Source organism: Oncorhynchus gorbuscha, linkage group LG13 (genome assembly GCF_021184085.1).
Source record: "Oncorhynchus gorbuscha isolate QuinsamMale2020 ecotype Even-year linkage group LG13, OgorEven_v1.0, whole genome shotgun sequence".
Taxonomy (NCBI): Eukaryota; Metazoa; Chordata; class Actinopteri; order Salmoniformes; family Salmonidae; genus Oncorhynchus; species Oncorhynchus gorbuscha.
Window position 1 is genome coordinate 63,573,796 of NC_060185.1, and position 25,629 is coordinate 63,599,424.

Sequence of the window (25,629 nt, forward strand, 5' to 3'; positions counted from 1 at the left end):
CAACTGTATTTCTCCAGCGACTGAATAAAAGCCACCAAACCTGCAAAAGGGCGGACTCACAAGTATGACGAGAGGAACTCTACCAGGAGCTTTATTCTAGTTGGGTACTGACACCATGCGATTCAACCTCACATTACACTGTAATTCAATCGTATTACGGGTATTTGGACGTATCGGAGGAAACGTTAGCTTACAGCATCACTTGTATGAATATAGAAAGTCAGGATACACGTAATCTCATTCCCAGAACCCTCCGACGAAATGCGTAATAGCCTGGGGACGAGGTTAGGCTAGACATCACAAACCATTATGGAAAACGCCTGTTTATGAGAACATAAAACAACACTCAAGTATGCAACGAGTGTCCAATTGGACATAGTGTTGAGAAAGATGTATACAATGAAAGAGGCCAACCTTCACCTGGCAAACAGCGCGTTGAATTGCACAGCGTTTCAGCACCACTGTCATTGACAGCGACCAGGCCCGAGAGCAGTGGATGCGAATGAACTGTAAAGGTACTTCCATGAACGAAGTTGAGGCATAGTCTTATACATCCAATAACCATCTGACTACTTGATAGGCCTACACTATGCAATTATAATCAAGACAATTTACAAGCTCGGGAACACTATGAGAAAATGGTCGGTAATTATAGAAACGTATTTACTGTCTTACCTCTCCAGAAGTTCTGCTCCTATGTTCGGGTAACACAAGAGTATTTCCATTGCTGCCCGGGACTATGGTAGAACCTATACTCATTCTGGGTCCAACTAACATGTACCGTTTGTCTCCGGATCTGTACTGGATGCTGTGGCACAGTGTCCCGTCGTTATTCACATCTTGTAAATACTTGGAGGAATAGTCTGTGGGTTTTGAGCACTGCATTACAATCAACACGATGATGCTGATGAGAAAAAGTGTTGAAACTGACCCCAAAGTAATGATCAAATAAAATGTAACGCTGTTCTCCTCCTCGTCTTTTACTGAACTTTTCACATCAGAAGCTGCAAAAGCCTCTTTGGGCTCCACAACGTTGATAATAACAGTAGCTGTTGCTGACAGTGAAACGTTCCCATTGTCTTTTACCAGTATGACCAGTTTATGCTCAGCCTCGTCTGTCTCTGTGAATGACCGAAGTGTCCGTATCTGTCCTGTATAGCGGTCCAAAGCAAAGAGACTGTGGTCAGTAACTTCCTGCAGTGAAAATAATAACCAGCCGTTGTATCCTATATCAGCGTCATAGGCTCTCACTTTAGTCACCAAATGGCCTGCCTTCACATTGCGGGGAATCTCCTCCACACCTTCAGCGGAACCGTTAGTGCTGACTGGATACAAGATCACTGGAGCGTTGTCGTTCTGATCCAGAATGTACACGTTTATTGTGACGTTGCTGCTTTGTGACGGAGTTCCGGAGTCTGTAGCTACAACTTGGAAATGGAATGTTTTTAACGTTTCAAAGTCAAAGCTTTTTAGCGCCAAAATGTTCCCAGTTTCAGAATTAATATTAAGAAATGATGCCCAATTGTTCCCCTCACCACTGTCTCTCAGAATATGATATGAAATAAGAGCATTTTCATTTATGTCATGATCTAAGGCACTCACGGAAAATATTGAGGCGCCTGGGTAGTTATTTTCACTGACATAGAAATTATAGGGGCTCAGTGAAAACTCTGGACTGTTATCATTCACATCTGACACAACAACGCTGACAGTCTTTATAGATGACAAGGACGGTTCCCCTGCGTCTTTGGCAACTATTGTGACGTCATAATGAGCCTGTTTCTCTCTATCCAGCGGTGACTTGGTGACTACCGAGTACATGTTGTCCTGTAAAGACGGCATTAGATTGAAAGGGACGTCCTCAGTTATAGAACAGATAACTTTCCCATTGAGACCAGAGTCTAAATCATTTACACTAATTAGAGCTACAGTGGTTCCGGGTCTAGAATCCTCAGCGATTGCGTTAGAAAACGATGTAATTTCGATCTCAGGCGCGTTGTCGTTGACATCAATTATCTTTACTAATACACTTTTCTCTGTTGTCAGGGGAACGGGTCCTTGATCTGATGCCTGTATATCAATCAGATAGCTATCTTTTTCCTCAAAATTGATTGGTCCTTTAACAGTTATTTCGCCCGTTAAGGTGTCTAAATCAAAAAGTTTCTTCAGCTTGCTCTTCACATCATTGCCAAATGAGTAAATTATATCCCCGTTTACACCACCATCTAGATCGGTGGCGTTTACCTGAATAACCGTTGTGCCTAAGGGAGAGTTTTCATTTAACATGACAGAGTACACATCTTTAGTGAATAGAGGTGTGTTGTCATTAACATCCAATACATCTACAGTTATTTCAATTGTTCCAGATCTTGGTGGTTTTCCACCATCAATAGCAGTGAGGAGGAGTTTATGGCTTCTTACAGCTTCTCTATCTAGTGGCTTCTGTAAAACCAAAAACGGCATTTTGCCATCTTCACCTCGGTCTTTCACCTCAACACGGAAATGATCATTGTGACTAAGTTTATATTGTTGAACGGAGAATGGACCTCCATCAGGGTCATGCGCAGCTAGTAGCTGAAATCTCGCCCCCGGTAACACGGACTCTGAAATATCTAACCGCTTCTCTTTCTCTGGAAAGCTGGGAGAATGGTCGTTCACATCTAACACCTCCACCGAGACATAATGGATCTCCAGCGGGTTCTCTAGAACGGTTTTCAGGTTGATCAAACAAACGCTTCTCCGTTCGCACACCTCCTCTCGGTCTATTTTTCGATTCACATACAAGATGCCGTCATTCTGGTTTACCTGGAAAAGGGGCTCGGTGGAACCAGAAACGATTCGAAATCCCCTTTCAGTCAAGGTACTCAGATCTATTCCCAAATCCTTAGCTACATTCCCCACGACAGTTCCTTCCTTGAGCTCTTCTGAGGCGGAGTATCTTATTTGAGCAGAAGCCCCGCTCCAAAAGAGAACCAAAGCAACCATGATGGCGACCCACTGCCGTCGCTCCAGCCATGCCCCGCATCCTCTTTGTTCCATGTTTTGTAGATAAATAACAATAATCCACAACACGTCCACTATTCCTCCATTGGTTACCCTTGTCTATCCATTATATCAGCCGAATACCAAAACTAGAAAGCTAACACTAGTTTTATTCATGTACATTTCAGGTCTTATTCTGTCCACGATGCTGGACGACTGTATCCTCCAGCGACTGAATAAGCTACCAAAACCAGCAAAGGGGAGTGTTCAAACTATGACGAGAAGATATCTACCAGGGATATTACTCTAGGTGGTTACTGACACCATGTGATTCCACTTCAAATTACACTATCGTTTAAAACTTGAAATTGTATTTCTCCTATGTTGAACTCTATCTTGACACAATTACATACGAGAGAAAACGTTACTCCAACGTTGTATGGCTATGGGAAACATGGATACCCTTGGAATCAAATCATAATGGTATTTACAATACATAAATAATTATTCAAGAATGCAACAAGTGTCCACAAGTATATACCATCGAGAAAGGTTCATACAAAGTAAGATGAAAGCTTTTGGGTGATGCGTTAACTTTACGTGAGATTATGACTTCATCGCTTTATGGCAAATATACTGTACAATGCGCAACGTTTTAGCACCACTACCATGGACAGCGACCATCCCGAAGAGGCTGTGAATTAGTTCAGGTGGGAGATAAGGTTATTGCATACAACCCTCTAACTAAAACACAACATTCTTGACACACTCACAGGATCATTTTGGTCAATTAAGTATTGGCCTGAAATGTTCATGTTAATGTCATTGGTCAATGCTTGGCACAAAACATTTGTGGGATACGGGGTATTTTTCAATTTCTTACCTCTCCAGAAGCTATCCTCCTATGGTCAGGTAGAACTAGAGTATTCCCATTGCTACCCGGGACTATAGTAGAACCTATACTCATTCTGGGTCCAACTAACATGTACCGATTGTCTCCGGATCTGTACTGGATGCTGTGGCACAGTGTCCCGTCGTAATTCGCATCTTGTAAATACTTGGAGGAATAGTCTGTGGGTTTGGAGCACTGCATTACAATCAACACGATGATACTGATGAGAAAAAGCGTTGAAACTGACCCCAAAGTAATGATCAAATAAAATGTAACGCTGTTCTCCTCCTCGTCTTTTACTGAACTTTTCACATCAGAAGCTGCAAAAGCCTCTTTGGGCTCCACAACGTTGATAATCACAGTAGCTGTTGCTGACAGTGAAACGTTTCCATTGTCTTTTACCAGTATGACCAGTTTATGCTCAGCCTCGTCTGTCTCTGTGAATGACCGAAGTGTCCGTATCTGTCCTGTATAGCGGTCCAAAGCAAAGAGACTGTGGTCAGTAACTTCCTGCAGTGAAAATAATAACCAGCCGTTATATCCTATATCAGCGTCATAGGCTCTCACTTTAGTCACCAAATGGCCTGCGTTCACATTGCGGGGAATCTCCTCCACACCTTCAGCAGAACCGTTAGGGCTGGCTGGATACAAGATCACTGGAGTATTGTCGTTCTGATCCAGAATGTACACGTTGACTGTGACGTTGCTGCTTTGTGACGGAGTTCCAGAGTCTGTAGCTACAACTTGGAAATTGAATGTTTTTAAAGTTTCAAAGTCAAAACTTTTTAGCGCCAATATGTTTCCATTTTCAGAATTTATGTTTAGAAAAGACGCCCATTTGTTCTCGTCGCCACTGTCTCTGATAATATGATATGAAATAAGAGCGTTTTCATTTATGTCAGGATCTGACGCACTGACGGAAAATACTGAGCCTCCTGGGTCGTTATTCTCCGTGACATAGAAAGTATAGGGACTCAGTGAAAACTCTGGACTGTTATCATTCACATCTGATACAACAACGCGGATAGTCTTTATAGATGACAAGGAAGGCTGTCCTGCGTCTTTGGCTACTATTGTTAGATCATATTCAGACTGTTTCTCCCTATCTAGTGGTGACTTGGTGACTACAGAGTACATGTTGTCCTGTAATGACGGCGTTAGAGTGAATGGGACGCCCTCACTTATAGAACACGTAACTTTTCCATTGAGACCAGAGTCCAAGTCATGTACACTGATTAGCGCGACTGTGGTTCCGGGTCTAGAATCTTCGGGGATTGCGTTAGAAAATGATGTCACCTCTATCTCAGGCGCGTTGTCGTTCAGGTCAACAATATTTACAATGACACTTTTGTCCGTTTTAAAAGGAGCAGGTCCCTTATCAGATGCCTGAATATCAATGTCATAGCTGTCTTCTATCTCAAAATCGATCCCTCCTGTTACAGTTATTTCACCGGTATTGATATTCACATCGAAAAGCTCACGTAATTTCCTATTCACATTATTACCGAAGGAGTAAACTATCTCACCATTTGAACCTTCGTCTAAATCAGTAGCATTTACCTGTACAACATTTGAGCCAATTGGAGAATTTTCGTTCAGTTTTACAGTGTATGACTCTTTAGTGAAAACAGGCATATTATCATTTACATCTAAAACGTCCACAATTATTTCTATAGTCCCAGACCTTGGAGGTTTTCCGCCATCAATGGCAGTAAGTAGTAATCTATGGCTCCCTGTTGTCTCTCTATCTAGCGGCTTCAGTAGATTCAAAACAGGAGTTTTCGCATCCTTGCCTCGGTCCTTAACTTCCAGGCGAAAATGCTCATTATGACTGAGTTTATATTGTTGAACAGAGTATTGCCCGCTATCTGGATCGAGTGCAGCTTGTAGCTGAAATCTCACGCCTGGTAACACGGACTCTGAAATCTCTAATCGTTTCTCTGTGTCGGGAAAGCTGGGAGAATGGTCGTTAACGTCTAACACCTCCACCGAGACATAATGGATCTCCAGCGGGTTCTCTAGAACGGTTTTCAGGTTGATTAAACACACGCTGCTCCGTTCACACACCTCCTCTCGGTCTATTTTTCGATTCACATATAAGATGCCATTATTCTGATTTACCTGGAAAAGGGGCTCGGTCGAGCCAGACACGATTCGAAATCCCCTATCCTTCAAGGTGCTCAGATCTATTCCCAAATCCTTAGCTACATTCCCCACTACAGTTCCTTCCTTAAGCTCTTCAGAGATGGAGTATCTTATCTGAGCAGAAGCTCCGCTCCAAAAGAGAAGCAAAGCAACCATGAACACAACCCACTGCCGTCCCTCCAGCCATGCCCCGCATCCTCTTTGTTCCATGTTTTGAAGATAAATAACAATAATCCACACCACTTCCGTTAATCCTCTATTGATAAGCCATTTCTATCATTACATTCCGAGTAGGATCACTGCTCATTATCCAATAGTGTTTTAAGAATGTCAATTTTAGATATTATTCTCTCCTCGATGCTGCATGACTGCTCCTCGCAGAGCGATTGAACAAGCAACGAACCCAGCAAGGGGGAGGACTGAAAAGCATGAAAATCATATCTGTAAGTAGCATTTTTATAGTTGGGTACTGACACCATGCGACTCTCCCTCACATTGCACTATCGTTCAAGTGTATTTATGTTTCCTTTTTCAATATTGAATGTTGTCTTGACACATGACACATATCAGAGAATAGGTCACTGCAACAGATGCATGGGTAAATAAAATCAGGATAATCATGACAAACCATATCTTCAGAAGAGCAACTAAAACGTTCCTCATGAATGCAACAAGTGTCCCACAAGGAAAAAGGAAGATTTTTTTTTAAAGAGGATAGCTACTTCACTTGCGTTTGTATGTTATTCCTTTTTGGCAAAAATACGCAAGGGCAAAAGGGTGTTGAACAGCAAAACATTTCAGCACCACTATCGTGGAAAGCGACCAGCTGGGAGTGGCAGGCTAATGCGCTGGTATATGAGCCTGCTACTTCTGGTGTGAGATCATATGACAGCCAACAAATCTCTTACTGCCAAAAACATAATTTACAAATTCACACTACCATTTTGGTAAATTAAAACAATTACCTGAAATACTTCCAAAAGCAATATGAATAGTCCAAATAATTTTAGAACTCAAGCTTATCCCACTCGTTGAATCCACATATATGCAATGGCATTACGTTGAACCGAAGTGGAATAGAATTTGAATTAACGTTCGTGCCCAGTAGGATGTAACGGGGCCAGCATGCTGCTAACAAATTAGTTTCCTCTAGCTTTCGACTGCTCATACTGTGTTCGAACCAGTGGTCCTCTGCTTCGCAACACACGTGACAAATCTTATTAACAACGTTCCAACGGGTTACTGTACCAATTGGATGGCTCTGTAAGGAACATTTCAAGCTAGCTGTGGAGTGAGCTTACGTTACGTGCTTAACTCTGTAACACATACTGTACACTATCAGCACAAGACCCCGTGCATTGTCAACACTGGGTAGAGGAGAATTAAAAATGAAATGTTAGTTTTCAACTTCTTACCTCTCCAGAAGCTCTCCTCCTGTGTTCAGGTAGAACTAGAGTATTCCCATTGCTGCCCGGGACTATGGTAGAACCTATACTCATTCTGGGTCCAACTAACATGTACCGTTTGTCTCCGGATCTGTACTGGATGCTGTGGCACAGTGTCCCGTCGTTATTCACATCTTGTAAATACTTTGAGGAATAGTCTGTGGGTTTTGAGCACTGCATTACAATCAACACAATGATGCTGATGAGAAAAAGCGTTGAAACTGACCCCAAAGTAATGATCAAATAAAATGTAACGCTGTTCTCCTCCTCGTCATCTTTTACTGAACTTTTAGTATCAGAAGCTGCAAAAGCCTCTTTGGGCTCCACGACGTTGATAATCACAGTAGCTGTTGCTGACAGTGAAACGTTCCCATTGTCTTTTACCAGTATGACCAGTTTATGCGCAGCCTCGTCTGTCTCTGTGAATGACCGAAGTGTCCTTATCTGACCCGTATAGCGGTCCAAAGCAAAGAGACTGTGGTCAGTAACTTCCTGCAGTGAAAATAATAACCAGCCGTTATATCCTATATCAGCGTCATAGGCTCTCACTTTAGTCACCAAATGGCCTGCGTTCACATTGCGGGGAATCTCCTCCACACCTTCAGCAGAACCGTTAGCGCTGACTGGATTCAAGATCACTGGAGCGTTGTCGTTCTGATCCAGAATGAACACATTCACTGTGACGTTGGTGCTTTGTGACGGAGTTCCAGAGTCTGTAGCTACAACTTGGAAATTGAATGTTTTTAAAGTTTCAAAGTCAAAACTTTTTAGCGCCAATATGTTCCCATTTTCAGAATTTATGTTGAGAAAGGATGTCCATTTGTTTTCCTCGCCACCATCTCTCAATATATGATATGAAATAAGTGCGTTTTCATTCATGTCTGGATCTGACGCACTCACAGAAAATACTGAGGCGCCTGGGATGTTATTCTCAGTGACATAGAACGCATAGGGACTCAGTGAAAACTCTGGACTGTTGTCATTCACATCTGATACAACAACGCTGATAGTCTTTATAGATGACAAGGACGGTTCCCCTGCGTCTTTGGCTACTATTGTTAGATCATATTCAGTCTCTTTCTCCCTATCTAGTGGTGACTTGGTGACTACAGAATACATGTTATCTTGTAAATAGGGAATTAGTTTGAAAGGTACATCTTCAAGTAGCGAGCAAAGAACTTTGCCATTGAGACCAGAGTCCAAATCATTAACACTGATCAGTGCTACAGTAGTTCCGGGTTTGGAATCCTCGGGGATTGCGTTAGAGAAAGATGTCACTTCAATCTCCGGTGCATTGTCATTAACGTCAATTACATTGATAATAATAGTTTTGTCAGTTGTCAAAGGAGCTGTACCCTTGTCTGATGCCTGAATATCAATCTCAAAGCTGTTATTTTCCTCGAAATTAATAACACCCTTTACAATTATTTCCCCGGTAATGCAGTCTAAATCAAAACGTTTCCGTACTCTACCGCCCACGTCGTTGGCGAAAGAATACATTATTTCGCCATTTGAACCTTCGTCCAAATCAGTCGCGTTCATCTGTATGACTGTTGTGCCCAAAGGGGCATTTTCATTCAGCGTTACAGAGTATACCTCCTTAGTAAAGACAGGGGTGTTATCGTTTACGTCTAATACATCTACAGTTATTCTCATGTCTCCAGATCTAGGAGGTTTACCTCCATCAATAGCAGTGAGAAATAATCTATGGCTCCGTATGGCCTCTCTATCTAACGCCTTCTGTAAAATCAAAGTAGGGGTTTTGCGGTCCTCGCCTCGATTTTTAACTTCCAAACGGAAATGATCATTGGGGCTGAGTTTATACTGTTGAATAGAGTAAATGCCTCCATCTCGATCATGAGCAGCATTAAGCTGAAATCTCGCCCCAGGTACCGCAGATTCTGAAATCTCTAACCTTTTCTCTTTTTCGGGAAAGATGGGAGAATGGTCGTTAACATCTAACACCTCCACCGCGACATAATGAATCTCCAGCGGGTTCTCTAGAACGGTTTTCAGGTTGATTAAACACACGCTGCTCCGTTCACACACCTCCTCTCTGTCTATTTTTCGGTTCATATACAAGATGCCGTCATTCTGGTTTACCTGGAAAAGGGGATCAGTCGAGCCAGATACGATTCGAAATCCCCTTTCCTTCAATGTGCTTTGCTCTATACCCAAATCCTTAGCTACATTCCCAACGACGGTTCCTTCCTTAAGCTCTTCAGAGATGGAGTATCTTATCTGAGCAGAAGCTCCGCTCCAAAAGAGAACCAAAGCAACCATGAACACAACCCACTGCCGTCCCTCCAGCCATGCCCCGCATCCTCTTTGTTCCATGTTTTCAAGTTAAATAACAATAATCCACAGCACTTCCACTATTCCTTCATGGTGACAGTTGTCTATCCATTATATTCGGATAGGACCAAAACTCGTTATCAAGAGTGTTTTCAGAATATATCATTTAAATCTTATTCTCCCCAGGAAGCTCACGACTGTGTTCATCCAGCGACTGAATAAGATACGAAACCAACAAGGGGGCGGACTCAAAAGTATGACGAGAGGATGTCTACCCGGAGCGTTATTCTAGTTGTGTACTGACACCATGCGATTCTATCTCAGAGTGCACTATCGTTCAAGCTTATTCATGGTATATAGTAAAAATACAAATCGCATAAAACCTTACTGAAATAGTTGTGTGGATTAAGAAAGTCGGAATGCAGAGGTCGACAAACCATGATGCATAGCCTGGGACACCATTTACTGGAATGTGTAACAAAGCGTCCCACCCCGACTGAAGTAAATATTGAGATATATTTATAGAGATGAAGAGCATATCTACTTGACATGCATGTGGGCGTATATGTCATCACTTTTTGGCAGACCTTCACCAGACACACATCGCGTGGAAATCAACAGCATTTCAGCACTATTGTAGTGGACTATGACCAGTGGTTTGAACCGATTTACAAGTTCTCTCTCTGAAAAATGTAGTTCATTTAATACGATTGTCATAAGGTTCCATGACTTTGTCCACGCGGGGCATCTGAACACACAAAATACATTTTGGATGATTTTCATAACATTTTGGGTGTTTTATTTAACTTTTGTAAACCTGTGGTGTTCCCGGGAAAAAAATACATTAGAATGTAATGAAATGTAATGGGCACATGCCCATTCATCAGATGGACACACTTCCTCTCCCAGACCCCCACATGCATGTGTGTTTGAGCACACACACACACACACACACACACACACACACACACACACACACACACACACACACACACACACACACACACACACACACACACACACACACACACACACACACACACACACACACACACACACACACACACACACACACACACACACACACACACACACACACACACACACACACACACACACACACCTCACTCCCCTTCTTGGCTTCCATGGCGACCCCCACGGGAACCTTTCCTCAATATAATTTTTCCCCCATGGGAACCACACCTGTTGGCATTCACACAAACAATCGCAACATGTTTCAATAATATATAGAACTTTTCTCGCAGCTCTGGTATATAAAGCTTTTTTTGAGGCCTTGCTCACAATTCATTCTGTGGCAGCACAATGACCAAACGATATACTGTATGTGAGGCTCTTGATCATATCCTTGATCATGACACTGGTGAGGAGGAGAGAGACCTTGTTAAACTTTGACACGAAGTAGTCTGTGATAAATAGTACAATATGTTTCATCTGAGTATTTGTTATAGTCAAAATAATCCATACATTATGCTTTTTTTTTCTTCTAAAAAATGAGTTGTATTAGCTCAGGTGAAAGAGGCCTACAGACCAGGCCATAAATCGCAAAAAGAAGTTCAAACCTTGTAATGTTCACAAGAACTTAAATTGATAAAAAGATCGAACACCACATTAGGTAATAGTATATGTATTATTATGGATTTGTAATCAGCAATAATAGGATGGTAATTTTGGCCCTGGAACACAGAATGAATTAACATGAAACGAACACAACAGGAGGGTTAAGCTGTGGCTGCAAATGAGCCGGTTAGCAACTTTCATGAGTGATGTTGTGAAATCATGTTTTATCTAATATGCTAACCCACAACCATAAACACTACTGGTCAAAACACCTACTCATTCAAGGGTTTTTATTTATTTAGACGATTTTCTACATTGTAGAACAATAGTGAAGACATCAAAACTATTAAATAACATAAATGGAATCATGTAGTAACCAAAAAAGTGGTAAACAAATCAAAATATATTTTACATTTTAGATTCTTCAAAGTAGCCACCCTCTGCCTTGATGAGCGCGTTGCACACTCTTGGCATTCTCTCAATCAGCTTCACCTTGAATGCTTTTACAACAGTCTTGAAGGAGTTCCCACATATGCTAGAACGGCCTCCATATTAGCGCCCATACAGAACTTTATTCTTAAAATGTTGGTGATGTAGCAATGACCCGCTGTAAACATGCAAAACAATGCAGCGAATTTAACAGATGTTTTTTTTAAATTAGCATTTGAAAACTTGGATAATGTGTATCCAAGTTTTCACTGTGTTGTAGTGTCAACAAATTGCATATCTGCTTTCAGTAGACATCTCCATAGGTTTTGAAAACATTCAGAAATAAACAGCACAGCGCGGAAGTGTCAATTATCACTTAGCAACGTTAATCGATGTTGTAAAGAGGTCAATTGAACTCGACCAAAACAATGGAATTGCCACGGATGTCACACCCTGATCGGTTTCACCTGTCTTGTGCTTGTCTCCACCCCCCACCAGGAGTCTCCCATTTGTTCCCATTATCCCCTGTCTTTTTATACCAGTGGTTTCTGTTTGTCTGGTGCCAGTTGGTCTTGCCTCGTCAAGCCTACCTGCGTGTTTTTCCGTACTCCTGTTTTTCTAGTCCCCGTTTTCTTGTCCTCCCGGTTCCGACCTTTTCTGCCTGCCCTGACCCTGAGCCCACCTGCCATACCATTCTGCCTGCCCTGCCCTTGAGCCTGCCTGCCATACCATTCTGCCTGCCCTGCCCTTGAGCCTGCCTGCCATACCATTCTGCCTGCCCTGCCCTTGAGCCCGCCTGCCATACCATTCTGCCTGCCCTGACCCTGAGCCCACCTGCCATAGCATTCTGCCTGCCCTGCCATTGAGCCCGCCTGCCATACCATTCTGCCTGCCCTGCCCTTGAGCCCACCTGCCATACCATTCTGCCTGCCCTGCCCTTGAGCCCACCTGCCATACCATTCTGCCTGCCCTGCCCTTGAGCCCACCTGCCATACCATTCTGCCTGCCCTGCCCTTGAGCCCGCCTGCCATACCATTCTGCCTGCCCTGCCCTTGAGCCCACCTGCCATACCATTCTGCCTGCCCTGCCCTTGAGCCCACCTGCCATACCATTCTGCCTGCCCTGCCCTTGAGCCCGCCTGCCATACCATTCTGCCTGCCCTGCCCTTGAGCCCACCTGCCATACCATTCTGCCTGCCCTGCCCTTGAGCCCACCTGCCATACCATTCTGCCTGCCCTGCCCTTGAGCCCGCCTGCCATACCATTCTGCCTGCCCTGCCCTTGAGCCCACCTGCCATACCATTCTGCCTGCCCTGCCCTTGAGCCCACCTGCCATACCATTCTGCCTGCCCTGACCCTGAGCCCACCTGCCATACCATTCTGCCTGCCCTGCCCTTGAGCCCACCTGCCATACCATTCTGCCTGCCCTGACCCTGAGCCCACCTGCCATACCATTCTGCCTGCCCTGACCCTGAGCCCACCTGCCATACCATTCTGCCTGCCCTGCCCTTGAGCCCGCCTGCCATACCATTCTGCTTGCCCTGCCCTTGAGCCCGCCTGCCATACCATTCTGCCTGCCCTGCCCTTGAGCCCACCTGCCATACCATTCTGCCTGCCCTGACCCTGAGCCCACCTGCCATACCATTCTGCCTGCCCTGCCCTTGAGCCCACCTGCCATACCATTCTGCCTGCCCTGACCCTGAGCCCACCTGCCATACCATTCTGCCTGCCCTGACCCTGAGCCCACCTGCCATACCATTCTGCCTGCCCTGCCCTTGAGCCCGCCTGCCATACCATTCTGCCTGCCCTGCCCTTGAGCCCACCTGCCATACCATTCTGCCTGCCCTGACCCTGAGCCCACCTGCCATACCATTCTGCCTGCCCTGCCCTTGAGCCCGCCTGCCATACCATTCTGCCTGCCCTGCCCTTGAGCCCGCCTGCCATACCATTCTGCCTGCCCTGCCCTTGAGCCCACCTGCCATACCATTCTGCCTGCCCTGACCCTGAGCCCACCTGCCATACCATTCTGCCTGCCCTGCCCTTGAGCCCACCTGCCATACCATTCTGCCTGCCCTGACCCTGAGCCCACCTGCCATACCATTCTGCCTGCCCTGACCTTGAGCCCACCTGCCATACCATTCTGCCTGCCCTGCCCTTGAGCCTGCCTGCCATACCATTCTGCCTGCCCTGACCCTGAGCCCACCTGCCATACCATTCTGCCTGCCCTGACCCTGAGCCCACCTGCCATACCATTCTGCCTGCCCTGCCCTTGAGCCCGCCTGCCATACCATTCTGCCTGCCCTGCCCTTGAGCCCGCCTGCCATACCATTCTGCCTGCCCTGCCCTTGAGCCCACCTGCCATACCATTCTGCCTGCCCTGACCCTGAGCCCACCTGCCATACCATTCTGCCTGCCCTGCCCTTGAGCCTGCCTGCCATACCATTCTGCCTGCCCTGACCCTGAGCCCACCTGCCATACCATTCTGCCTGCCCTGACCCTGAGCCCACCTGCCATACCATTCTGCCTGCCCTGCCCTTGAGCCTGCCTGCCATACCATTCTGCCTGCCCTGACCCTGAGCTCACCTGCCATACCATTCTGCCTGCCCTGACCCTGAGCCCACCTGCCATACCATTCTGCCTGCCCTGACCCTGAGCCCGCCTGCCATACCATTCTGCCTGCCCTGCCCTTGAGCCTGCCTGCCATACCATTCTGCCTGCCCTGACCCTGAGCCCGCCTGCCATACCATTCTGCCTGCCCTGCCCTTGAGCCTGCCTGCCATACCATTCTGCCTGCCCTGACCCTGAGCCCACCTGCCATACCATTCTGCCTGCCCTGACCCTGAGCCCACCTGCCATACCATTATGCCTGCCCTGACCCTGAGCCCGCCTGCCATACCATTCTGCCTGCCCTGACCCTGAGCCTGCCTGCCGTCCTGTACCCATCTGACTCTGACCTAGTTTACAAACTTCTGCCTGTCCTCGACCTGCCTCTTGCAGGGGCGGCAGGGTAGCCTAGTGGTTAGAGCGTTGGACTAGTAACCGGAAGGTTGCAATTTCAAATCCCTGAGCTGACAAGGTACAAATCTGTCGTTCTGCCCCTGAACAGGCAGTTAACCCACTGTTCCTAGGCCGTCATTGAAAATAAGAATTTGTTCTTAACTGACTTGCCTAGTAAAATAAAGGTAAAATAAAAAATAAAATAAAAATTGCCGGCCCCTTGTCTATTAATAAATATCAGAAACTCTAACCATGTCGTTATAATGGAAACGTTTGGGGAATTGCCATGCTCACCAACTTATACAAACAGTAGTTAGCATGTCACTTCTTCTAAACCTGAAAAGGGACAACATATAAATGTTGTGCAGTGAAAACAGCCAAATATATCCATATCAGACTTAAGTAACCACATTGTGGGCCTGTTACAACACATCAATCATAATGGATTTGAGGAATATCTACTTTGTTAGATCAGATTTGTTGAATGTGTGCCAATCTGGTCAATGGAAAGGTCTGCATTCCATAGAGTCCTTTACCACATCTATGGAGGAGAAAGTGGCGCTCTCGGAACGTTCAATCGTATTGGCCTAACTCTCTCTATATTGGGCTCTAGGACAACCCTCTTAATCGACAACATAACATTTGCCGCCCACTATCAGCCTGAAAACATAATCCTGGCACGTTTTTACAAAAAGGTCAACCGTCAGGGCAGCTGAAGTTTTTCTCAATACATTGCAGTCAATGGGAAAGGATGTGTCACAGGGTTGACGTGTTTCTCAGTACATTGCCGTCAATAGGAAAAGATTCTTTAACCAGATGGCAAGTTGAGAACAAGTTCTCATTTACAATTGCGACCTGGCCAAGATAAAGCAAAGCAGTTCGACAGATACAACGACACAGAGTTACACATGGAGTAAAACAAACATACAGTCAATAATACAGTATAAACAAGTCTATATACAATGTGAGCAAATGAGGTGAGAAGGGAGGTAAAGGCAAAAAAGGCCATGGTGGCAAAGTAAATACAATATAGCAAGTAAAACACTGGAATGGTAGTTTTGCAATGGAAGAATGTGCAATGTAGAAATAAAAATAATGGGGTGCAAAGGAGCAAAATAAATTAATTAATTAAATACAGTTGGGAAAGAGGTAGTTGTTTGGGCTGAATTATAGGTGGGCTATGTACAGGTGCAGTAATCTGTGAGCTGCTCTGACAGTTGGTGCTTAAAGCTAGTGAGGGAGATAAGTGTTTCCAGTTTCAGTGATTTTTGTAGTTCGTTCTAGTCATTGGCAGCAGAGAACTGGAAGGAGAGCCGGCCAAAGAAAGAATTGGTTTTGGGGGTGACTAGAGAGATATACCTGCTGGAGCGTGTGCTACAGGTGGGAGATGCTATGGTGACCAGCAAGCTGAGATACCTAGCAGGGTCTTGTAGATGACATGGAGCCAGTGGGTTTGGCGACAAGTATGAAGCGAGGGCCAGCCAACGAGAGCGTACAGGTCGCAATGGTGGGTAGTATATGGGGCTTTGGTGACAAAACGGATTGCACTGTGATAGACTGCATCCAATTTATTGAGTAGGGTATTGGAGGCTATTTTGTAAATGACCGCCAAAGTCGAGGATTGGTAGGATGGTCAGTTTTACAAGGGTATGTTTGGCAGCAGTAGGCCAGAAGTATACAGAATGGCGTCGTCTGCATAGAGGTGGATCAGAGACTCACCAGCAGCAAGAGCGACCTCATTGATGTATACAGAGAAGAGAGTCGGTCCAAGAATTGAACCCTGTGGCACCCCCATAGAGACTGCCAGTGGTCCGGACAGCAGACCCTCCGATTTGACACACTGAACTCTATCAGAGAAGTAGTTGGTGAACCAGGCGAGGCAATCATTTGACAAACCAAGGCTGTCGAGTCTGCCGATGATGATGTGGTGATTGACAGAGTCGAAAGCCTTGGCCAGATCAATGAATACGGCTGCACAGTAATGTTTCTTATTGATGGCGGTTAAGATATCGTTTAGGACCTTGAGCGTGGCTGAGGTGCACCCATGACCAGCTCTGAAACCAGATTGCATAGCAGAGAAGGTATGGTGAGATTCGAAATGATCGGTAATCTGTTTGTTGACTTGGCTTTCAAAGACATTAGAAAGGCATGGTAGGATAGATATAGGTCTGTAGCAGTTTGGGTCAAGAGTGTCCCCCCCTTTGAAGAGGGGGATGACCGCAGCTGCTTTCCAATCTTTGGGAATCTCAGACGACACAAAAGAGAGGTTGAACAGGCTAGTAATAGGGGTGGCAACAATTTCGGCAGATAATTTTAGAAAGGGTCCAGATTGTCTAGCCCGGCTGATTTGTAGGGGTCCAGATTTTGTAGCTCTATCAGAACATAGATTTGGGAGAAGGAGAAATGGGGAAGGCTTGGGCGAGTTGCTGTTGGGGGTGCAGTGCTGTTGACCGGGGTAGGAGTAGCCAGGTGGAAAGCATGGCCAGCCGTAGAAAAATGCTTGTTGAAATTCTCAATTATGGTGGATTTATCAGTGGTGACAGTGTTTCCTATCTTCCATGCAGTGGGCAGCTGGGAGGAGGTGTTCTTATTCTCCATGGACTTTACAGTGTCCCAGAACTTTTTTTGAGTTAGTGTTGCAGGAAGCAAATTTCTGCTTGAAAAAGCTAGCCTTGGCTTTTCTAACTGCCTGTGTATAATGGTTTCTAGCTTCCCTGAACAGCTGCATATCACGGGGGCTGTTCGATGCTAATGCAGAGCGCCATAGGATGTTTTTGTGTTGGTTAAGGGCAGTCAGGTCTGGGGAGAACCAAGGGCTATATATGTTCCTGGTTCTAAATTTCTTGAATGGGGCATGTTTATTTAAGATGGTTAGGAAGGCATTTTTTTTAAATATCCAGGCATCCTCTACTTACAAAAAAAAAAATATATTATTATTTCACCTTTATTTAACCAGGTAGGCTAGTTGAGAACAAGTTCTCATTTGCATCTGCGACCTGGCCAAGATAAAGCATAGCAGTGTGAACAGACAACACAGAGTTACACATGGAGTAAACAATATACAAGTCAATAACACAGTAGAAAAAAAGGGGGAGTCTATATACAATGTGTGCAAAAGGCATGAGGAGGGAGGCGAATAATTACAATTTTGCAGATTAACACTGGAGTGATAAATGATCAGATGGTCATATACAGGTAGAGATATTGGTGTGCAAAAGAGCAGAAAAGTAAATAAATAAAACAGTATGGGGATGAGGTAGGTGAAGATGGGTGGGCTATTTACCAATAGACTATGTACAGCTGCAGCGAGCTGCTCAGATAGCTGATGTTTGAAGTTGGTGAAGTCTCCAACTTCAGCGATTTTGGCAATTCGTTCCAGTCACAGGCAGCAGAGTACTGGAACGAAAGGCGGCCAAATGAGGTGTTGGCTTTAGGGATGATCAATGAGATACACCTGCTGGAGCGCGTGCTACGGATGGGTGTTGCCATCGTGACCAGTGAACTGAGATAAGGCAGAGCTTTACCTAGCATGGACTTGTAGATGACCTGGAGCCAGTGGGTCTGGCGACAAATATGTAGCGAGGGCCAGCCGACTAGAGCATACAAGTCGCAGTGGTGGGTGGTATAAGGTGCTTTAGTGACAAAACGGATGGCACTGTGATAGACTGCATCCAGTTTGCTAAGTAGAGTGTTGGAAGCCATTTTGTAGATGACATCGCCGAAGTCGAGGATTGGTAGGATAGTCAGTTTTACTAGGGTAAGCTTGGCGGCGTGAGTGAAGGAGGCTTTGTTGCGGAATAGAAAGCCGACTCTTGATTTGATTTTCGATTGAAGATGTTTTGTATGGGTCCAGGTTTTGGAGCTCTTTCAGAACATCTGCTATCTGGATTTGGGTAAAGGAGAACCTGGAGAGGCTTGGGCAAGGAGCTGTGGGGGGGGTGGAGCTGTTGGCCGAGGTTGGAGTAGCCAGACGGAAGGCATGGCCAGCCGTTGAGAAATGCTTATTGAAGTCGATAATCATGGATTTATCGGTGGTGACCGTGTTACCTAGCCTCAGTGCAGTGGGCAGCTGGGAGGAGGTGCTCTTCTATTCTATGGACTTCACAGTGTCCCAGAACTTTTTGGAGTTGGAGCTACAGGATGCAAACTTCTGCCTAAAGAAGCTGGCCTTAGCTTTCCTGACTGACTGTGTGTATTGGTTCCTGACTTCCCTGAACAGTTGCATATCACGGGGACTATTCGATGCTATTGCAGTCCGCCACAGAATGTTTTTGTGCTGGTCGAGGGCAGTCAGGTCTGGGGGACTGTCATGACCCAGCATATGAAATTTCAAGTCAATTGATCCAAAAGCATTTTTTACCTCAATTGTACACAACGATCTTGCAGTTGAGATGTAATGAGATAAACATCAACCCTGTGAACCTCATATTTTACATTGACTGCATTGTATTGAGAAAAACATTTACCTTTTTATTAAAAACGTTCCAGGATGACGTGTTCCTGTGATATCATGTTGCCATAAAAAATATATATATGTTTATTTTACCAGGTAAGTTGACTGAGAACACATTCTCATTGGCAGCAACGGCCTGGGGAATAGTTACAGGGGAGAGGAGGGGGGATGAATAAGCCAATTGGAAGCTGGGGATGATTAGGTGACCATTATGGTATAAGGGCCATATTGGAAGTTTAGCCGCCACACCGGGGTTAGTACTCTTATGATAAGAGCCATGGGCTCTTTAATGACCACAATGAGTCATTTGACACATATATACACTATGAAATAATAACATATACAATTTCCAAGCTCAAGGAGAGCACCAGCAAACGGTTCATATTTAGAATCAGATTTAACTTCTTACCTCTCCAGAAGCTCTCCTCCTGGGTTCAGGTAGAACTAGAGTATTCCCATTGCTTCCCGGGACAATAGTAGAACCTATACTCATTCTGGGTCCAACTAACATGTACCGTTTGTCTCCGGATCTGTACTGAATGCTGTGGCACAGTGTCCCGTCGTTATTCACATCTTGTAAATACTTGGAGGAATAGTCTGTGGGTTTGGAGCACTGCATTACAATCAACACGATGATACTGATGAGAAAAAGCGTTGAAACGGACCCCAAAGTAATGATCAAATAAAATGTAACGCTGTTCTCCTCCTCGTCTTTTACTGAACTTTTAACATCAGAAGCTGCAAAAGCCTCTTTGGGCTCCACAACGTTGATAATCAGAGTAGCTGTTGCCGAAAGTGAAATGTTTCCATTGTCTTTTACAAGAATGACCAGTTTATGCTCAGCCTCGTCTGTCTCTGTGAATGACCGAAGTGTCCGTATCTGTCCTGTATAGCGGTCCAAAGCAAAGAGGCTGTGGTCAGTAACTTCCTGCAGTGAAAATAATAACCAGCCGTTATATCCTATATCAGCGTCATAGGCTCTCACTTTAGTCACCAAATGGCCTGCGTTCACATTGCGGGGAACCTCCTCCACACCTTCAGCAGAACCGTTAGGGTTGGCTGGATACAAGATCACTGGAGCGTTGTCGTTCTGATCCAGAATGAACACGTTTATTGTGACGTTGCTGTTTTGTGACGGAGTTCCAGAATCTGTAGCTAAAACTTGGAATTGGAATGTTTTTAAAGTTTCAAAGTCAAAGCTTTTTAGCGCCAATATGTTCCCATTTTCAGAATTTATGTTTAGAAAAGACGCCCATTTGTTCTCCTCGACACTGTCTCTGATAATATGATATGAAATAAGAGCGTTTTCATTTATGTCAGGATCTGAGGCACTGACGGAAAATACTGAGCCACCTGGGTCGTTATTCTCCGTGACATAGAAAGTATAGGGACTCAGTGAAAACTCTGGACTGTTATCATTCACATCTGACACAACAACGCGGATAGTCTTTATAGATGACAAGGACGGTTCCCCTGCGTCTTTGGCTACTATTGTTAGATCATATTCAGACTGTTTCTCCCTATCTAGTGGTGACTTGGTGACTACAGAGTACATGTTGTCCTGTAATGACGGCGTTAGAGTGAACGGGACGCCCTCACTTATAGAAGACAGAACTTTGCCATTGAGACCAGAGTCCAAGTCATTAACATTGATTAGTGCTACAGTAGTTCCGGGTCTAGAATTCTCGGGGATTGCGTTAGCAAATGATGTCACTTCTATCTCAGGTGCGTTGTCATTAACGTCAACTATTTTGATTATAACACTTTTTTCAGTTGTCAATGCAGCTGTCCCCTTGTCTGATGCCTGAATATCAATTTCATATATTTTATTTTCTTCATAATCTATAACTCCTGTTACAATTATTTCACCAGTTTTCGGGTCTAAATTGAAACGTTTCCGCACCTTCCCTTGCACGTCATTGGCAAAATAATAGGTCACTTCACCATTAGAACCCTCGTCCAAATCAGTGGCATTAACCTGTATCACGGTGGTGCCTAAAGGAGCGTTTTCATTCAGCAATACTGAGTATACCTCCTTTGTAAAGACTGGGGCGTTATCGTTAACATCTGATACGTCTACAGTTATTCTAATTTCTCCAGACCGAGGAGGTTTCCCACCGTCAAGGGCTGTGAGAATTAGCTTATGGCTTTTTAAAGCCTCCCTATCCAGTGTTTTTTGTAAAACCAAAATAGGTGTTTTGCGGTCATCACCTCTATCTTTAACTTCCAAACGGAAATGATCATTCTGACTGAGTTTATATTGTTGAACTGAATATTGGCCACTGTCTGGGTCGTCTGCAGCGTGCAGCTGAAATCGCGTCCCCTGCAACGCAGATTCTGACATCTCTAACCGTTTCTCTTTCTCTGGAAAGCTGGGAGAATGGTCGTTAACATCTAACACCTCCACCCGTTTCCCTTGGCTTTGAGGAGCCCATGCAGCTGGGAGGGATAAGATTATGGGGAGAGGGACTTCCTAGCGGAGTTGGGATTTGTTACGGTCCTGAGGAGAGGAGTGGGAGGCTACCGCGACATAATGAATCTCCAGCGGGTTCTCTAGAACGGTTTTCAGATTGATTAAACACACATTGCTGCGTTCGCACACCTCCTCTCGGTCTATTTTTCGGTTCACATACATTATGCCGTCATTCTGGTTTACCTGGAAAAGGGACTCGGTCGAGCCAGACACGATTCGAAATCCCCTTTCTTTCAAGGCGCTCAGATCAATTCCCAAATCCTTAACTACATCCCCCACGACGGTTCCTTCCTTAAGCTCTTCGGCGATGGAGTATCTTATCTGAGCAGAAGCTCCGCTCCAAAAGAGAACCGAAGCAACCATGAACACAACCCACTGCCGTCCCTCCCGCCATGCCCCGCATCCTCTTTGTTCCATGTTTTCAAGTTAAATAACAATAATCCACAGCACTTCCACTATTCCTTCATGGTGACAGTTGCCTGTCCATTATATAAACAAACATGACAAAAGCTCATTATCCAATAGTGTTTTCAGAATATATCATTGAAATCTTATTCTCCCCACGAAGCTCACGACTGTGTTCATCCAGCGACTGAATAAGATACGAAACCAACAAGGGGGCGGACTCAAAAGTATGACGAGAGGATGTCTACCCGGAGCGTTATTCTAGTTGTGTACTGACACCGTGTGATTATACCTCACATTACACTATAGTTTAAATGTATTAATAGTATTTTGTCACAGTAAATATCGAACAGAAAACCTTACTCAAGAATTTGTGTGGATTAGGTTCTACATACATGATGCATAGCCTGGGACACCATTTACTGACGTTTTCAACAAGTGTCCCATCCCGACAGGAAAACAGATTGAGCAATATTTGTATAAATAAAGAGGATAGCTACTTGACGTGCATGTACACCACCATCACATGTTGGCAAACATTCACCAGACAAACAGCGCATTGTAATATATAGCTTTTCAGCACCACAGCCGCGGACAGCGACAGTACTGCAAGCGTGTGGCTGAGAATGAGTTGGAAAGCTACTTCGATTAGCAATTTTATGAGATCATGTTTCATCCAATAGGCTAACCCTTTAACAAGACATCATTTTTGACACATGTATACACTATAAAATAATTATATAGGCCATTTCCAAGCTCAAGCAAAATATATGCACACGGTTAGTATTTAGAAAAATATTTAACTTCTTACCTCTCCAGAAGCTCTCCTCCTATGTTCGGGTAACACAAGAGTATTTCCATTGCTGCCCGGGACTATAGTAGAACCTATACTCATTCTGGGTCCAACTAACATGTACCGATTGTCTCCGGATTTGTACTGGATGCTGTGGCACAGTGTCCCGTCGTAATTCACATCTTGTAAATACTTGGAGGAATAGTCTGTGGGTTTGGAGCACTGCATTACAATCAACACGATGATACTGATGAGAAAAAGTGTTGAAACTGACCCCAAAGTAATGATCAAATAAAATGTAACGCTGTTCTCCTCCTCGTCTTTTACTGAACTTTTAACATCAGAAGCTGCAAACGCCTCTTTGGGCTCCACAACGTTGATAATCACAGTAGCTGTTGCTGACAGTGAAACGTTCCCATTGTCTTTTACCAGTATGACCAGTTTATGCTCAGCCTCGTCTGTCTCTGTGAATGACCGAAGTGTCCTTATCTGTCCTGTATAGCGGTCCAAAGCAAAGAGGCTGTGGTCAGTAACTTCCTGCAGTGAAAATAATAACCAGCCGTTATATCCTATATCAGCGTCATAGGCTCTCACTTTAGTCACCAAATGGCCTGCGTTCCCATTGCGGGGAACCTCCTCCACACCTTCAGCAGAACCGTTAGGGTTGGCTGGATACAAGATCACTGGAGCGTTGTCGTTCTGATCCAGAATGAACACGTTTATTGTGACGTTGCTGCTTTGTGACGGAGTTCCAGAGTCTGTAGCTACAACTTGAAAATGGAATGTTTTTAACGTTTCAAAGTCAAAGCTTTTTAGCGCCAATATATTCCCATTTTCAGAATTAATATTAAGAAAAGATGCCAATTTGTTATCATCCTCGATGCCTCTTGGAATATGATATGAAATCAGTGCGTTTTCATTTATGTCGCGATCTGAGGCACTAACTGAAAATACTGAGCCTCCTGGGTCGTTATTCTCAAGGACATAGAAAGTATAGGGACTCAGTGAAAATTCTGGACTGTTATCATTCACATCTGATACAACAACGCTGATAGTCGTTACAGATGACAAGAAAGGCTGGCCTGAGTCTTTAGCTAAAATTATAACGTCATAATGAGCCTGTTTCTCTCTATCCAGCTGTGACTTGGTGACAACGGAATATATGTTATCCTGTAAAGACGGCATCAGTTTAAAAGGGACGTCCTCGTCATTTATAGAGCAGGTCACTTTCCCATTGAGACCAGAGTCCATATCATTAACACTGATTAATGCGACAGTAGTTCCGGGTCTACAATCCTCGGGAATGGCGCTGGAAAAGGACGTCACCTCTATCTCGGGTTCATTGTCGTTAACATCAACTATCTTTATGATCACACTTTTGTCTGTTGTTAGTGGAGCAGCTCCTTGATCTGACGCTTGTATGTCGATCTCATAGCTATCTTGTATCTCAAAATCGATTTGCCCTCGAACCGTTATTTGACCCGTTTTGGCATCTAAATCAAACAGCTTCTGTATGTTGCTGTTCACGTCATTACCGAACAAGTATATTACATGTCCGTTGACACCGTCATCTAAATCAGTGGCGTTCACCTGAATAACCGTTGTGCCTAAGGGAGAGTTTTCATTTAACATGACAGAGTACACATCTTTAGTGAATAGAGGTGTGTTGTCATTAACATCCAATACATCTACAGTTATTTCAATAGTTCCAGATCTCGGGGGATTTCCACCATCAATGGCAGTGAGGAGTAATTTATGGCTTCTTACGGCTTCTCTATCTAGTTGCTTTTGTAAAATCAAAAACGGCATCTTACCATCTTTACCTCGGTCTCTGACCTCAACACGGAAATGTTCACTGTGACTGAATTTATATTGTTGAACAGAGAATTGGCCACCATCCCAGTCGCGCGCAGCTGGGAGCTGAAATCGCGCTCCCGGTAATGCAGATTCTGAAATCTCTAAACGTTTTTCTTTCTCTGGAAAACTGGGAGAATGGTCGTTAACGTCTACCACCTCCACCGCAACATAATGGATCTCCAGCGGGTTCTCTAGAACGGTTTTCAGGTTGATTAAACACACGCTGCTCCGTTCACACACCTCCTCTCGGTCTATTTTTCGATTCACATACAAGATGCCGTCATTCTGGTTTACCTGGAAAAGGGGCTCGGTGGAACCAGAAACGATTCGAAATCCCCTTTCAGTCAAGGTACTCAGATCTATTCCCAAATCCTTAGCTATATTCCCCACTACAGTTCCTTCCTTAAGCTCTTCAGATATGGAGTATCTTATCTGAGCAGAAGCTCCGCTCCAAAAGAGAACCAAAGCAACCATGAACACAACCCACTGCCGTCCCTCCAGCTGCCCCGCATCCTCTTTGTTCCATGTTTTCAAGATAAATAACAATAATCCACCGCACTTCCACTATTCCTTCATTGGTGACAGTTGTCTATCCAATACATAAACAAATATGTCCAAAGCTCATTATCCAATCGTGTTTTCTGAATGTAAACTTGAGATTGTATTCTTCTCATTAAGATCACGACTGTGCTCCTCCAGCAACTGAATAAGATACGAAACCAGCAAGGGGGGCGGACTCAAAAGTATGACGTGAGGATGTCTACCCGGAGCGTTATTCTAGTTGTGTACTGACACCGTGTGATTATACCTCACATTACACTATAGTTTAAAATGATTAATAGTATTTTGTCACAGAAAATATCGAACAGAAAATCTTACTCAAGAA

The 25,629-nt window shown here is 44.5% G+C and overlaps 3 protein-coding genes and 1 pseudogene across 14 annotated transcripts in view; all 4 read right to left on the reverse strand.

The window, feature by feature from the left end:
• The window catches only part of LOC123993294 (protocadherin alpha-C2-like), a 228,089-nt gene that overhangs the window by 177,235 nt on the left and 25,225 nt on the right, over positions 1 to 25,629 (reverse strand). For 2 of the 12 annotated variants that reach the window (XM_046295285.1, XM_046295267.1), the window contains exons 1-2: positions 21,740 to 22,266; positions 19,625 to 21,622 (exon numbers count right to left, since the gene is read on the reverse strand). The exons of 8 other annotated variants lie outside the window; for them this stretch is intronic. In XM_046295285.1, the coding sequence (XP_046151241.1) occupies positions 19,625 to 21,622; positions 21,740 to 22,105 (2,364 nt within the window). In that variant the 5' untranslated portion in view covers positions 22,106 to 22,266. Of the gene's footprint in view, positions 1 to 7,434; positions 9,993 to 19,624; positions 21,623 to 21,739; positions 22,267 to 25,629 lie in introns of those variants that run through there. 2 more of the 12 variants (XM_046295283.1, XM_046295266.1) reach the window with 1 other exon arrangement.
• LOC123993811 (protocadherin alpha-7-like) lies at positions 664 to 3,057 on the reverse strand. The gene has a single exon (XM_046296282.1). The coding sequence runs from the start codon at positions 3,037 to 3,039 to the stop codon at positions 664 to 666; it is 2,376 nt and encodes a 791-aa protein (XP_046152238.1). The 5' UTR covers positions 3,040 to 3,057.
• Positions 3,727 to 6,416, reverse strand: LOC123993297 (protocadherin alpha-3-like). Its single transcript, XM_046295293.1, has one exon. The coding sequence runs from the start codon at positions 6,227 to 6,229 to the stop codon at positions 3,854 to 3,856; it is 2,376 nt and encodes a 791-aa protein (XP_046151249.1). The 5' UTR covers positions 6,230 to 6,416; the 3' UTR covers positions 3,727 to 3,853.
• On the reverse strand, positions 22,893 to 25,269 carry LOC123993812 (annotated as a pseudogene).